Source organism: Mustela lutreola, chromosome 1, assembly GCF_030435805.1.
Source record: "Mustela lutreola isolate mMusLut2 chromosome 1, mMusLut2.pri, whole genome shotgun sequence".
NCBI classification, from domain to species: domain Eukaryota; kingdom Metazoa; phylum Chordata; class Mammalia; order Carnivora; family Mustelidae; genus Mustela; species Mustela lutreola.
In genome coordinates, this window is record NC_081290.1 from 118,771,600 (window position 1) to 118,786,419 (window position 14,820).

Genomic DNA, 14,820 nt, shown 5'->3' on the forward strand with positions numbered 1-14,820 from the left:
TCCAGAAATAATCCTTTCCTCCCAATGACCCGGTGAGAGAAAGACCTGTCTCTGTCCCAGAGGCAGATCCTCCAACCTCAATCTGACCGAGGATACTGAAGCTGTGCTGGCTCCAGCCTCTCTCAGCTGTGGTCTACGGGTACTCCTACCCTCCCAGGGATGGGATGGGAGACACACTGCCCAGAGGCAGGCCTGTTGAAATGTTGTCTGACAATATCCTGCAGTGGCCTTGTGACCTAGCTCCAACCCCACTGGGCATTGTCCAAGGGAAGTCCTAACCACTTAGGAACCTGGTAGGAGACACACCCATCCATACCCCTGGAGGCAAGACTGCAGACTCAGTCCTGACTGTTGACCTTGAAGCAACCCAGTGATTCAGTTCCAGCTCCTGTCAGTAATTCAGTCCAGTTTTGCCGACCCAGGGAACTTCCCAGGGAGCTGGCAGGAATTCTCCCAGGAACCTGACAGGAGCCACACTCATCTGCACACCTGGTAACAGGCCCACTATTTGCAGACCTGAAAGTCAACGCTTGTCTCAGTGCCAGCCCTACTGACCAAGGTTCTGAAGACAGTTCCATCACCCCAGGGATCAGGCCTGTCAACTGCAAACTCCTACCGCAGACCCAGCAGCAGCCACATGACCTGGCTCACCCCTGCTCAACTGAAATCCCAGAGGCAGTAGCATCAGCCCAGGGACCCAAAAGAAGAAATTTTTTTGTGACAAAACCAGTCTGTAAAGACCAGAAGAGGTGCTTTCTCTTTCAGATGCAAGATACCAACACAAGGCTTCACAGGTCACAAAGAACTAAGCAAACATGATACCACAAAAAGGAAACTAATAAAGCTCCAGTAACCAAACCCAAATAGAGATCTTCAAATTTTCTGAAAATTTTTCAAAATAATCATCTTTAAAAAGTTCAAAGAGATGCAAAATAACACAGACAGTGAAATCAGGGAATTAATACAAAAAAAAATCAAGTTTAATAAAGAATTAACCACAAGAAAGAACAACAGAAATCCTGAAGTTGAAGAATATTATAACAGAACTGAAATTTGAACAGAGAACAGTAGACTGGATCATGAGGAAAGAATCAGCAAATAAAGATAGGTTATTTAGAATAATTACAGGAACAAAAACAAAAAAGGAAGGAAAAAGAATGATAAAAGTATGTGGCATCTATAGAATACCATCAAGTGAATGAATATATTTCAACTTGAGAGTCCCAGAAGGAGTGGAGAGACAAAAAGGGGAAGAAAACTTATTTAAAGAAATAATGGCTGAAAACTGCCTGAGTCTTAGAAAGGACATGGACATCATTCTGATGAAGTGAAGAACTGCAATCAAGATAACTCAAACATTATACAAATCATCACAGTTAAAGACACAGTTGGGCACTGAGGTCACTTGGTCTGTTAAGTATGCAACACTTGATTTTGGTTCAGGTCATGATCAATGAGATCAAGCCCTGCATTGGGTTCTGTGCTGGGTGTGGAGCCTGGTTGGAATTCTCTCTCTCCCTCTGTTCCTCCCCCACCCACAATCACTCTCTTAAAAAAAAAAAAAAAGTTTTTTAGAAAGTTAAAGACAAAGTTTTTAAAGCAGTAAGAGAAAAACAACTCATTACCCCCCAACAAGTCTATGGAGTGGATTTTACAAGAGAAACCTTGATGTAGGCCAGGAAGAAGTAGGGTGATATATTCAGTTTGAAAGAAAAAAATCTGCCAATCAAGAATACTATACCCAGCAAAGTTGTGTGTGTTTTCTGAATCTGTACCTTTCAAAATTGAAGAGGAGATAAAGACATTCCCAGACAAACAAAATCTTGGGAAATTCATTATAACTAGATATGCCTTACAAAAAATGCAAAGGGGGAGTTATTCAAGTTGAAAGAAAAGGAAGCTAAGTAACAATATGAAAGTATAAAACTCACTAGTAAAGATAAATATATAGTCAAATTCGGAATAATCTAACACTATGTTGGTAATATGTAAATCACTTTATTCTAGTATAAAATTTAAAAGACAAAAGTATAAAAACATAGCTATAATAATTTGTTAATGGATATATAATATTTTTAAAAATGTGTGGAGAACCTGGGTGCTCAGTTGGTTAAACAGATGCCTTCACCTCAGGTTATGATCTCAGGGTCCTGGGATCAAGCCCCACATCAGGCTCCCTGCTCAGTAGAGTGTCTGCTTCTCTCTCTGTCCCTGCCCCAACTTGTGCTTGTTTGCTCTCTCTCTAACAAATAAATCTTAAAAAAAAAAAAAAAAGTGTGACATTAATAGCATGAAATGTTGGAGAGAGGGAGAAGTAAAATTGTAAAGTTTTTATATGCAATTAAAGTTATCAGCTTAAAATGACTGCTGTAACTATTTAGATGTTTTAGGTAAATCTCGTGGTAACTGCAAAGAAAAAAACTTCTGGTAGCTACACAAAAGATGAAAAAGAAATCAAAGTACACCACTACAAAATATCAACAAATCACAAAGGAAGACAGCAGGCAAAAGGAAATAAAACAACCACAAAGCAGAAAACAATAAAATGGCAGTAATACATCTTATTATTTACATTTATAATACACTTTAAATGTAAATGGATTAAATTTTTCAATTAGCAGACACATATCTGAATGGATAAAAATATAATTACAATATGTCACCTACAAGACATTCACTTTAAGGACACATAGCTGAAAATGAAAGGATGGGAAAAGATATTCTATGTAAATAGTGAACAAAAGAGAGTGGGGTAACTATACTTACATCAGACAAAATAGACTTTCAATCAGAATCTGTTACAAGACAAAAAGAAGGTCACCATATGATGGTAAAGACTTTAATTCACTAAGATGATATAGTAATTATAAATATATATGTATCCATATATACCTAATTTTTAAGCACCTAAATTTTTAAGCAGATATTTACAGAACTAAAGGGAGAAATAGAAAGCAATACAATAATAGGAGATTTTAGTACTCCACTTTTAACAATGAATAAATCATCCAGACCAAAAAATCAGAGGAAGACCAAACTTGAAAGACACTGTAGATCAAATGGACCTAATAGAACTGTCCAGAACATTCCATTCAGTGGTCACAAAAAACACATTCTTTGGATAAAGAAGATGTGGTATGTATACACAATGGAATACTATGCAGCCATCAAAAGAAATGAAATCTTGCCATTTGCAATGACGTGGATGGAACTAGAGGGTATCATGCTTAGCGAAATAAATCAATCGGAGAAAGACAACTGTCATATGATCTCCCTGATATGAGGAAATGGAGATGCAACATGGGGGGGGGGGTTAAGGGGGTAGGAGAAGAATAAATGAAACAAGATGGGATTGGGAGAGAGACAAACTATAAGTGACTCTTAATCTTACAAAACAAACTGAGGGTTGCTGGGGGCGGGGGTTGGGAGAGGGTGGTGGGGTTATGGACATTGGGGAGGGTATGTGCTATGGTGAGTTCTGTGAAGTGTGTAAACCTGACGATTCACAGACCTGTACCCCTGGGGATAAAAATACATTATATGTTTATTTTAAAAATTAATTAATTTAAAAAAGGAAGAAAGAAAACGCATTCTTTTCAAACACACATGGAACATTCTCCAGGTTAAAACATATGTTAGACCACAAAACAAGTTTTATCAAACTTAAGGGTATTGAAACCTTAGGTGTCCTCACTAGATTGTATGAAACTATGAATTAATAATAGGGGGAAATTCACAAATATATGGAAATTAAAACAATCCTAAAAACCAGTGGACAAAAGAAGAAATCAAAAAAAATCTCAAAGTATTTTGAGACAAATGAAAGTTGAAATACAACATTCCAAAACTCATGGAGTATGGCAAAAGCATTTCTTAAAGGGAAGTTTATAGTGATAAGTGACTATATAGAAAAAAAGAAAGCCTTCAAATAACTAACCTAACTTTACACCTCAAGGAATTAGAAAAAGAAGAAAACTAAACTCAAAGTTAACAGAGAGAAAAAAATAATAATTAGCGCAAAGATAAATTCAATAGACACTAGAAAAAAAGTAGAAAAGATCAGCAAAATTAAAAGTTGATTTTTTGAAAAGACAAAAATGACAAACCTTTACATATACTAACCAAGAACAAAGAGAATTCAAATAGGTAAAACTCTAAATAAAAGAGGAGACATTACAATTGATTCCATAAAAATACAAGGGATCATGAGAGACTACAATGAACTATTATACACCAGCAAATTGGATATTTTAGAAGAAATGGATAAATTTTAAAACCATGCAGTCTCCCAAGACTGAATCATGAAGAAATAGAAAATATGAACAAATCAATAATAAGTAAGGACATTAAAGCAGTAATTAAAAGCTTCTTAATAAACTGCAAGGACTGGATGATGTCCTGGATAAATTCTACCAAACATTTTAAGAAGTAACTCCAGTCCTTTACAGATTCTTCCAAAAAAATTGAAGAGAAAAGGATTCTTTTTTTTTTTTTTTAAGATTTTATTCATTTATTTGACAGAGATCACAAGTAGGCAGAGAGGCAGGCAGAGAGAGAGAGGAGGAAGCAGGCTCCCTGCTGAGCAGAGAGCCTGATAAGGAGCTCGATCTCAGTACCCTGGGATCATGACCTGAGGCAAAGACAGAGACTTAACCCACTGAGCCACCCAGGCGCCCCATGAAGAGAAAAGAATACTTCTATTCTCATTTTATGAGGCCTAAATTACCCTGATACCAAAGCTAGATAAGGCTACTACAGAAAAGGAAATTGCAGGCCAATATCTGTGATGAATAGAGATATAAAAATCTTCAACAAATTACCAGGAATCCAAATTCACCAGGATATTAAAAGGATCATACACATTAATCAAGTGGGATTTACCCTTGGAATGCAAAGATGGTTCAACATATGCAAATCAATATGATGTATGATGCACCACATTAATAAAAGGAAGGATAAAAATCATATGGCCATCTCAGTAGATGCAGAAAAAGGATTTGACAACACTAAATATTCTTTTATTATTAAAAGCTGTCAAAAATTAAGTAAAAGGAACGTACCTCAACATATTAAGACCACATAAAACAAGCCATAGCTAACATCATAATTTCTGATGAATACCTGAAAGCTATTCCTCTTCATCAGAAATAAAAACAAGGGTGCCCATTTTATCACCTCTGTTAAATGAAGTAATAGAAGTTCTAGCCAGAGCCAATTAGGCAAGAAAAAAAATAAGTTTAAAGGCATCTAAATCAGAAAGGAAAAAGTAAAATGGTCTCAGCAGATAACATAATCTTATATATAGAAAATTCTAAATGCTACCAAAAAACTGTTAGAACCAATACACAAATTCAGTAAAGTTGTGAGATACAAAACCAATATGCAAAATTCAGTTGTGTTTATATACACTAACAATGAACTATCTGAGAAAGAAATTAAGGAAACAGTCTCATTTACAATAGCATCAAAAAGAATAAAATATTTTGTAATTAACTTCACTAAGGAGGTGAAAAATCTGTATACTGAAAACTAACTGATAAGAGAAATTGATAAAAGACAAATCCTATGTTCATGGATTGGAAGAATTAATGTTGTTAAAATGCCTATACTACCCAAAGAGATCTACAGATTCAGTATAACCCCTACCAAAACTCCAAAGACATTTTTCCTAGAAAAATCCTAAAATTGATGTGGAAACACAAAAGACCCCAAATAGCCAAAGAAATCCTATGAAGAATGAAGCTGAAGGCTGAAGCCATCACATTTCCTGATTTCAAACTGTATTACAAAGCTATGAGTAATCAAACAGTATGTTATTGGCATAAAAACAAACATATACTAATAGAACAGAATAGAGGGCCCAGAAATAAGGTCACACAAATATAGTTTAGCAAGAACACCAAGGCTATGCAGTGGGGAAAAGATAGTCTCTTCGGTAAATTGCTTGGAAAACTGAATATCCGCATGTAAAAGAATGAAACTTGGCAACAGAAACAAAAGCAAAAATAAACTATTGGGACTCATCAGTTTGAAAATCTTCTGCGTGGCAAAGGGAACAATCAACAAAACTAAAAGGCAACCTTTGGAATGGGAGAACATATCTGCAAATGACATATCTGATAAAGAGTATCCATATCTGATTTTTAAAAGTATGAACCTCAATACCCAAAAACCAATAAATCCAACTTAGAAGTGGGCAGAAGACATAAATAGACATCTTTCCAAAGAAGACATATAGATGGCCCACAGACACATGAAAAGATGCTCACTCAACATTACTCATCACCAGGGAAACACAAATCAAGACTACAATGAAATATCACCTCACACCAGTCAGAATGACTAAAATTAACAACACAGGAAACAACAGGTATTGGCAAGGCCGGGGGAACAAGGGGAACCCTCTTACACTGTTGATGGGAATGCAAACTGGTGCAGCAGCTCTAGAGAACAGAATGGTGCAGCTGCTCTGGAGAACAGTATGGAGGTTTCTCAAAAAGTTAAAAATAGAACTACCTTATGACCCAGCAATTGCACTACTAGGTTATTTACCTAAAGGATACAAAAATACAGATTTGATGCAGTACATATACCCTGATGTTTATAGCAGCATTATCAACAATATCCAAACTATGGAAAAATCCAAGTGTCCATTGATGAATGGATAAAAAAAGATGTGGGACATGTGTGTATATATACATATATCTATATCTATATCTATCTATCTATAATGGAATATTACTCAGCCATAACCATGAATGAAATATTGCCATCTGAAATGATGTGGGTGGAGCTAGAGAATACTATGCTAGGTAAAGTAAGTCAGAGAAAGACAAATACCATATGATTTCAATTATATGTGGAATTTAAGAAACAAGACAGATGAACATAGGAGGGGAAAGTGAGAGGCAAACCAGAAAATAGACCCTTAACTATAGAGAACAAACTGATGATTACTGGAGTGGAGGTTGGTAGGGGGAAGGGCTTTCAATGGGTAATGGGTATTTTAAAAAACTGGGCAAAGAGGTCGAACAGACTTTTTTCAAAGAAGATTATAGGAGTGGCAAGCAGATATATGAAAATGTCATTAGTCATCAGTGAAATGCAAAATAAAACCACAATGAGCTACCTCATACCTGTTAGAATTACTTTTATTAAAAAGACGAGATAATAAGTATTAGTGAGGATGTGGAGAAAAGGGAACCTCTGTACACTGGGTTGGTAAGAATGTAAATTGGTACAGCCAGTCCAGGTAATAGTGTGGTGGTCCCTCAAAAACTTAAAAATTGAACTATGCAATCTAACTATTCCACTTCTGGGTATATGGCCAAAGAAATGAAATCGGTATCTCAAAGAGATATTTGCACTCTTGTGTTTAATGCAGCATTATTTATAATAGCTAAGATATGGAACCATCTAAGTGTCTGTCAGTGGATAAGGGTATTAAAAAGTGGTAGAAGTAATATTCCATTGTGTGTATATGTGTGTATATGTATATTTCTTGTATGTATACAATGTAATGTATACACACACATGCAAGAGGGAAATCCTCCACTTCTAATGCAGAGGACATTATGCTAAGTGAAATAAGCCAGATACAGAAAGACAGATACTGTGTGATCTCACTTATATTTGGAATCTAAAAAAGTTGTGCTCAAAAGTAGAGAGTAGAATGGTGGTTGCCAGGAACTACAGGCAGGGAGAAATTGACAGACACTGGCCAGAGGCTACTGACTTCAGTTATAAGGTGAATAAGTTCTGCAGATATAATGTATAATGTGATGAATGTAGTTAATAATATTATATTGTATGCTTGAAATTTGCTGGTAAAGTTAGTCTTTATTGTTCCCATCACAAAAACAAAATCATAACTACGTGGGGGGATGAAAGTGTTAATTTGCCTAATTGTGGTAATCATTTCACAATGTATATGTAAATCATATTTTATACCTTAAGTATATACAATTTAGTGTTTGTCAATGATACCTCAACAATGCTGGAAAAATTATAATAACCCTGCATGTGACATTTTTTGGCCTATATCACAGTTTTGTCAAGTAGCTTTGTAAAAAGATTTATTTGTATCTGAAAAGTAACTTTGGATGAAGAAATCATGATTCTGAGAAGACTATTCATTTCACAAATATTTTTTGAGTTAGACAAATTATCCAAGTTTACATGTTTTATTGACAGGCTGAGATTAATATATATGTCTAGATTATTTTACAGTTACTTCCTGCCTGTTCTATATCTTGAATTTCTTTACCCTTTCATGTGTTTTTTACTTTCTTCCTCAACCTGATTATGACTGCCTGGTGGAGAAGGGAGTGTGTCTCCTGGGTAGTTTTTGCATCCACAGCAGGACTTACCTAACAGGCACCTACTTTGTTTGCTGCTGCTGCCTTAGCTCCTGTTGTTGTGTTATTATTATTAAATGAGCTCAGTTTGAGTTTAAGTTCCATTCTCTTCATCTAGCTGACCTACACCTCAGAGGTTGAGGTCTGATTCTGAAAGAGTAGAATTTTATGTGTGAGTTTTCTCTCTTTGGGTCTTTGGAAAGTTCTCACCTCATGCCAGGGAACCTTGTACTGCCTACCCTTAGAGATACCACACAAGTCAAAACTCTGCTTTCTTGTCTTCCCCGCTTAATCTCTGGGCCATCTCCCCACCAGGACTCTGACCCTGATATTGTCCCTGTTATCAGTAAGATGTTGCTTATTTATACAGGAAAAATCCATTGTTTTATGATACTTATAACCAGTCTCTGCAACTCTCTGCTCCTGTGGCAGAAAGTGTGTTCCTCGTGATGTTTGCCAAACAACACTTCATATTTTAGTCTCATATAACAGTAGTATAAGTCATAAGATTCAGGCTTTAAATGATACTAATAATGAATTGATATTCAACAGTTTTAACCATACTCATTGTCCTTCAAGCATCCTGATCTATTAAGTCCTGAAATTAAATATTACTTTCTTTATTTCTAAAGTCCAGCCAGCCACAAAAAGCAGTCATAACCATCACATGTTTTTACTTCATAAAGGGCACTCCAGTTGTTTCCTGAACATGTGTGTGTGTTTCCTGTAGTGTCTCACACTCTGATACGGGGGGCCAAGTTCAGAATCTTGAACTGACTAGTGAACATCAAATGAAATTAGAATTCTTAGCTACAATATTCCTAACCATACTGTTTGAAAAATTACCAAATAATATAACTGTTTTGCTGACCTTGTAGGCTTTACTGGAGTAGCTCCCATGTAGGGAAGGGGGAGTTTGAAACCGCCTTGTGAAAAGCACAGTGGTAAACTTCCCCACATACTGCCCTGACAGAGCACTCCCACTCTTTGGCCTTACTAATGAAGATTTATAGAAAAGTAGGTTTGTAAAAGGCCCCAAGGTCCCGGAGTGGGTTAGAAAAACATCTCTATCTTTACAGATAGTTTTCTAATCCGTTCTTAACCACCGCCAGCTCCCACAATAAATATTCTAAGGTTTTCTCAGATGAACGTTTTCATATAAGCTGAATACCTATTAAAAATATTTTCCATTATTTAACTTTAGTCTCCTTTTATTCTTGTGGTTTAAAATGAAAGCTTCTGATATTTCTCTAAGTATTTTGATTATTAAAGAACAAATAATTCTCTACCCATTCACCAAAACTGCTACTCTAGTACAATTGCTCTGACTGTTCAAATTTTGACATTTCACTGAGATCCAAACTTCAATTTAAAAAGGTTTTTTTCAAAGTTCTTTTTTTAAAATCTTGTCTTATGATTTTAACATTTTCTTTAGCTTACTTTATTATAAGAACACAGTATATAATACATAAAACATACAAATTTGTTAACTGTGTTCTTGGTAAGGTTTATTCTTTGGTTTTTTGTTTTGTTTATTTATTTTTTATTATGTTCAATTAACGAAAATGTAGTTTGTTTTTAGTTTGAGTGGTTGATGAAAGAGATGGTATTAACAATAAGGAAATTTATTTTCATACATGCAGATAATTTTTGGTAGCCTGTAAATCACCAAAGTATATGTGGACTGCTGTGGCCTTAACTAAATTTATTTTAGTAATTCAAAGTCAACAAACTCCTGGTGAGCACATTTTGCAATGGGCCCTGCAAAACCAGAGAGAACTAAGGCATGCTCTCTAATCTTTAGGGGTCTCCCAGTCTATTTAGTGAGGCTAATTCATCCACAGTTAACAAAAATAATGTAAGAGGTTGAGAAGTGGCATAAGAGAGGTGCTATAAAAGCCAAGAGGACTTCTCATTGAATAAATTTCAAGGAATTCAGGTTCTTTAAAAATCTGGCTCAATCTACTTCCTTACCTACTCTACCACAGTTCTTTATCCTATGCTCAGGCTGCATTGCAACCACATTATTTCAAGGATGCCATAATAATTTCACACCTCTGCATCTTTGCTAACATCATTCCTTTTGTCTGGAGTGCCCTTGTTCCTTTTCATGAATGGTCAGTGGCCTCTCATCTCTATGAAGCTCCAACTCTTGGCCACTGCATCTAAATGCAGTCATACAATATGTGTCCTTTGCCTCTCCTTCTTTCACTTAGGACATTCTTTGAAGGTTCATCCATATTACGTGTCAGTATTTCATGACTTTTTGAGGCTGAATAAAATTCTGTTGAATACGGACACCACATTTTATTTATTCATCAGTTGAGGGACATTTGGGTTGCTGGGTCTTTGGGACTATTATGAATAATGCTAGTATAAACATTTGTGTACAAGTCTTTCTATGTTTTCAGTTCGCTTATGTACATGGCTGGAGTGGCATTGCTGGTTTATATAGTAAGCTGTGTTTAACTTTTTCAAGAACCCATAAACTACTTCTCAAAGTGAATGCTTCATTTTGCATTCCAACTGACAGTGTATCGTATTTCCAGTTTCTCCACATCTCTGTTACCACTTGTTAGTGTCTATTTTATTACAACCATTCTGCTGAGTGTAGGATGGTGTCATATTGTGGTTTTGGTTTGCATTTCCCTAAGGAATAATGAGGAACATCTTTTCATATGTTTATTTGCCATTTGTATATCTTCTTTGGAGAAATGGCAATTCAAATAGCCCATTTTTAAAATCAGGTTGTCTTTTTACCGGCTGGGAGAGTTAGTTATAGATCCTGGATACTGCCTGTTGTCAAATACGCAATTTTTCAGATATTTTTTGATATTCTGAGGGTTGTCTTTTCACATTTTTGATAATGTTCCCTGAAGCACAGAAGTTTTTAATTTTGATAAAGTTCAAGTAATCTATTTTTTCTCTAGTTTATGATTTTGATGTCTAATCTAAGAAACCATTGCTTAATCCAAAGTCACAAAGATTTATGTTTATGTTTTTTTCTCAGAGTTTTATAGTTCTGCTCTTAAAATTAAGTATATAGTACATTTTGAGTTAATTTTTATATGTGGTATGAGGCATCAGTCCAACTTCATTCTTTTGCATGCGGATATCCAGTTGTCCCAGCACCATTTGCTAAGAAGACTATTCTTTTCCCATGGAATTGTCTTTTTGGTCTCCTTATCAACAATCTGAGCCAGATTTTAGAAAAACAAAAATAAAATTATGTTAGCATCCTAGCTCTTCTCTTCTTTCACCAGTGCCTTTGTTTTCTGAAAACATGAACCTCAGTTTAATAAAGAAATGGACATGGCTTAGATCTATAAAATATTATGGCACAATCCAAAGTTTTTATCTTATTTCACACAACAATCACAAAAGACTGATGTTACCCTCCTACCTCCCAAATCTACAAAGGTATTCATATCTATACCCTTATACTCTGCCTTCTGTACTATTACAGTGGATGAACTAAACTTGCACCTCTCTGGGATCAACCCTTGTGCTTGTACTCTGAATCCCATTCCCTTTCATTGACCTAAGGATGATATTCAAATAATCACCTCCCTTCTCTGACATCAATTTCCTTCTAGATTTTTTCCATTGGATAAAAACATGTTGTAATAACTCACAACACTTTTTTAACACTTGCCCAGAAAGAGTATCTCTCTTCTCCTTTGGAGCAAATCTCCAATAAAGGAGTATACCTACTTGCTTTCTTAACATCCATTCCTCCTGTTCTTCAACCCACACAACACTGAAAGTGTTCCTAGTAAGGACACCAGCAGTCTCCATACTGCCAAATCCAGAGATCAATCTACTATTCTCACCTTACTCTTGCTCAGCCACATTTGACCCAACTCATTATTCCCTTACAAAGAACTTTCTTCACATTGCTTCTGCAATACCACACTCTCCTCTTTTCCCTCTAGTCTTCTTGAATATGCTTTTTTAGTCTCATTTGCAAAATCTGTCTTCTTTTGCAGACTGTTTCTAGACCTTGCAAAGGTTAGTTTTCCTCCAGCCTCTCCATCGTACTCCCAATTGATATATCCAATTGGTGCTACCACCTACTAAACCCAGTATGGGGCCCCAGGAGACTGCATATTTCATGTACCCATGAGGCTAGTCCTCCCTATTGGCTTCCTGATGAGTCCACTCAAATATTTAATAAATATCTCACACTCAGTCTATATAAAACAGGCCTCCCAATTCATACTTCCACCTAAAAAAAGGCAGTCCCATTTCTACGCAAGTTTTTCCACTTCTCAATAAATTGTGCCACTATTCACCAGTTACTCAAGCCAAAAATCTGAGATTCCTCTACCCTTTCTCAACCAATCCATCAGCAAGTCCGGTTATCTCTGCCTTCAAAATAGATGCTCACAATATGTCTGGAGTCTAAACTTTCACAGTCTCCAATGATCATCTCACAGATAATGTTTCTCCTTTTACAGTGGAGAAATCTGGTAGTCACTACTTGAACCAAATGATTAAAAATATCATTATCGGGGCACCTGGTTGGCTCAGTGGGTTAAAGCCTCTGCCTTCGGCTCAGGTCATGATCCCAGGGTCCTGGGATCAAGCCCCACATCGGGCTCTCTGCTCAGCAGAGAGTCTGCTTCTCCCTCTCTCTGTCTGTTGCTCTGCCTACTTGGGATCTCTGTCAAATAAATAAATAAAATATTTAAAAAATCTATATATCATTATCATGGATAAAAATATGATAAGACAAGCATAGAAAATATTTTTGAGGATTAGAAATATATTACTGATTATTATATAAAATGTGCTATAAAATAGTATGTAGTACATTATCCAATATTTTTTATTGTGGTAAAATATATATAAAATTTACCTTATCTGCCATTTTTAAGTATAGAGTATAATAACGTTAAGTACCTTCACACTGTCCCATCTTTGTATATAATTATATGTGTTATATATTATATATACAGAGGAGAAGTGGAATGTATACAAACACATGGAACACTGGTTAGGTAAGTGATGGATTATGTTTGACTTTTACTTTCTTGTCTATATTTTGTAAATGTGTATGTGAACATATACTATATAATTTGTAATAAGAAAAATTTTTTTTTGTTTTTTAAATCAAGAATGTCAAATGTTTCAAGGAGGAAGTAGTAATTGTCATATTTTAGAGAAATTGTGTAGAGTGAGAACTTCTTTTGGACTTGGCAATTATGGCTTCATTCATTCAAGATAAAATCCCCTGAATGGAGGAATCAGATGGGGCAGCATATGAGAAACCCAGGCAGTCTGAGCTTTGGTTCAGTGGGTATGTGGCCAGGAGGGGATTCCTGGCTAGGAGAAATGTCTCAAATAGAAATTGCAGGAAAGCAGACATGACAGCAGGCGAGGACAGTTCAGCTTGCCTGAACCCCCAGTTCCAGTGAAGGAGAAAGGTCGTGAGTGTGAAAACAGAGGAATAGGGTGGTGTGTATAGAATTTGGATTTTACTTTGTAAGCTATGAAAAACTTTCAGAGCTTTCTGACATTTTTAGAGCAGTGTTTTAGGAATATCAAATCTGTACAATTGATGGATTGAGGGTAGAGAAAACTAAACTCAGCAAAACCTATTAAGAAGAAAATGCTATAATTCAGAGATTAAATAATACAACTTTAAATGGGGGTGGTGGGGAGCATGAAAAAGAACAGGCATCAGTCATGGACTAATGGACAGAAAGGAAAGAGATAATATTATCTCATTTTAACTCAATGACAAAGAATACATTCAATTATTACTTGGTTTGGCCAAATTCTATACTATTTATCTGTTTCTTGGAGTGATTTAAAATCTAGGATGATATTATTTCCAGAGTTACTCATATTTGTTTAAAAGTATCTTACTAGGCTGTTTCTAGACTTTAAAAGTTGGATTGATTTATGTTTTAGAGTTGTCTTACTGAAGTAATATTCTAGAAAGTCACTGTAGAATTATAATTTGGTTTTCAAGGCATTTTCTATATCTCTTTGAATAGTGAATCAATTGCATTGCCTATGGAGGGAATCATTGGTTTTATAAGCTTTATTTAGTAATTATACATCCAGTTTATTTCTTATTTATTTGAATTTTTTTCAATTTACATATCTCCTCACTAAAATTCAATGGAGAAAAAAGTTTTTTGGTTTTATTGTGAATTCTAATAATGTTCTATATATGAATAGCACTAGGTAGAGAAGATATAGCACATACACAATGAACGCAATGGGCCCAGTTCTCTGAAATACTGAATTTAAAAGCACTTCTAAAAAATTAGATCGTTTAAAATGCAGTAGGGATGTTGACACTTTAAGGCACTATGATTGTGATCCTTTTTTTTTTTTTTTATGTGACCTATTCTTGGTAACACAAATAATCACTACTTCCTCTTACTTTGTTTTTAAATATATTTTCATTATTTATTTGGTTGCTTCAAAGAAAAGCACAATGCTTTGT

General features: G+C 35.4%; 1 protein-coding gene across 9 annotated transcripts in view; it reads left to right on the forward strand.

The window, feature by feature from the left end:
• The window catches only part of FAM13A (family with sequence similarity 13 member A), a 368,957-nt gene that overhangs the window by 245,525 nt on the left and 108,612 nt on the right, over window positions 1-14,820 (forward strand). For 6 of the 9 annotated variants that reach the window (XM_059172961.1, XM_059172915.1, XM_059172900.1 and 3 more), the window contains one exon: window positions 13,319-13,360. The exons of the other annotated variants lie outside the window; for them this stretch is intronic. In XM_059172961.1, the coding sequence (XP_059028944.1) occupies window positions 13,319-13,360 (42 nt within the window). The remainder of the gene's footprint in view (window positions 1-13,318; window positions 13,361-14,820) is intronic. 9 annotated transcript variants of the gene reach the window in all.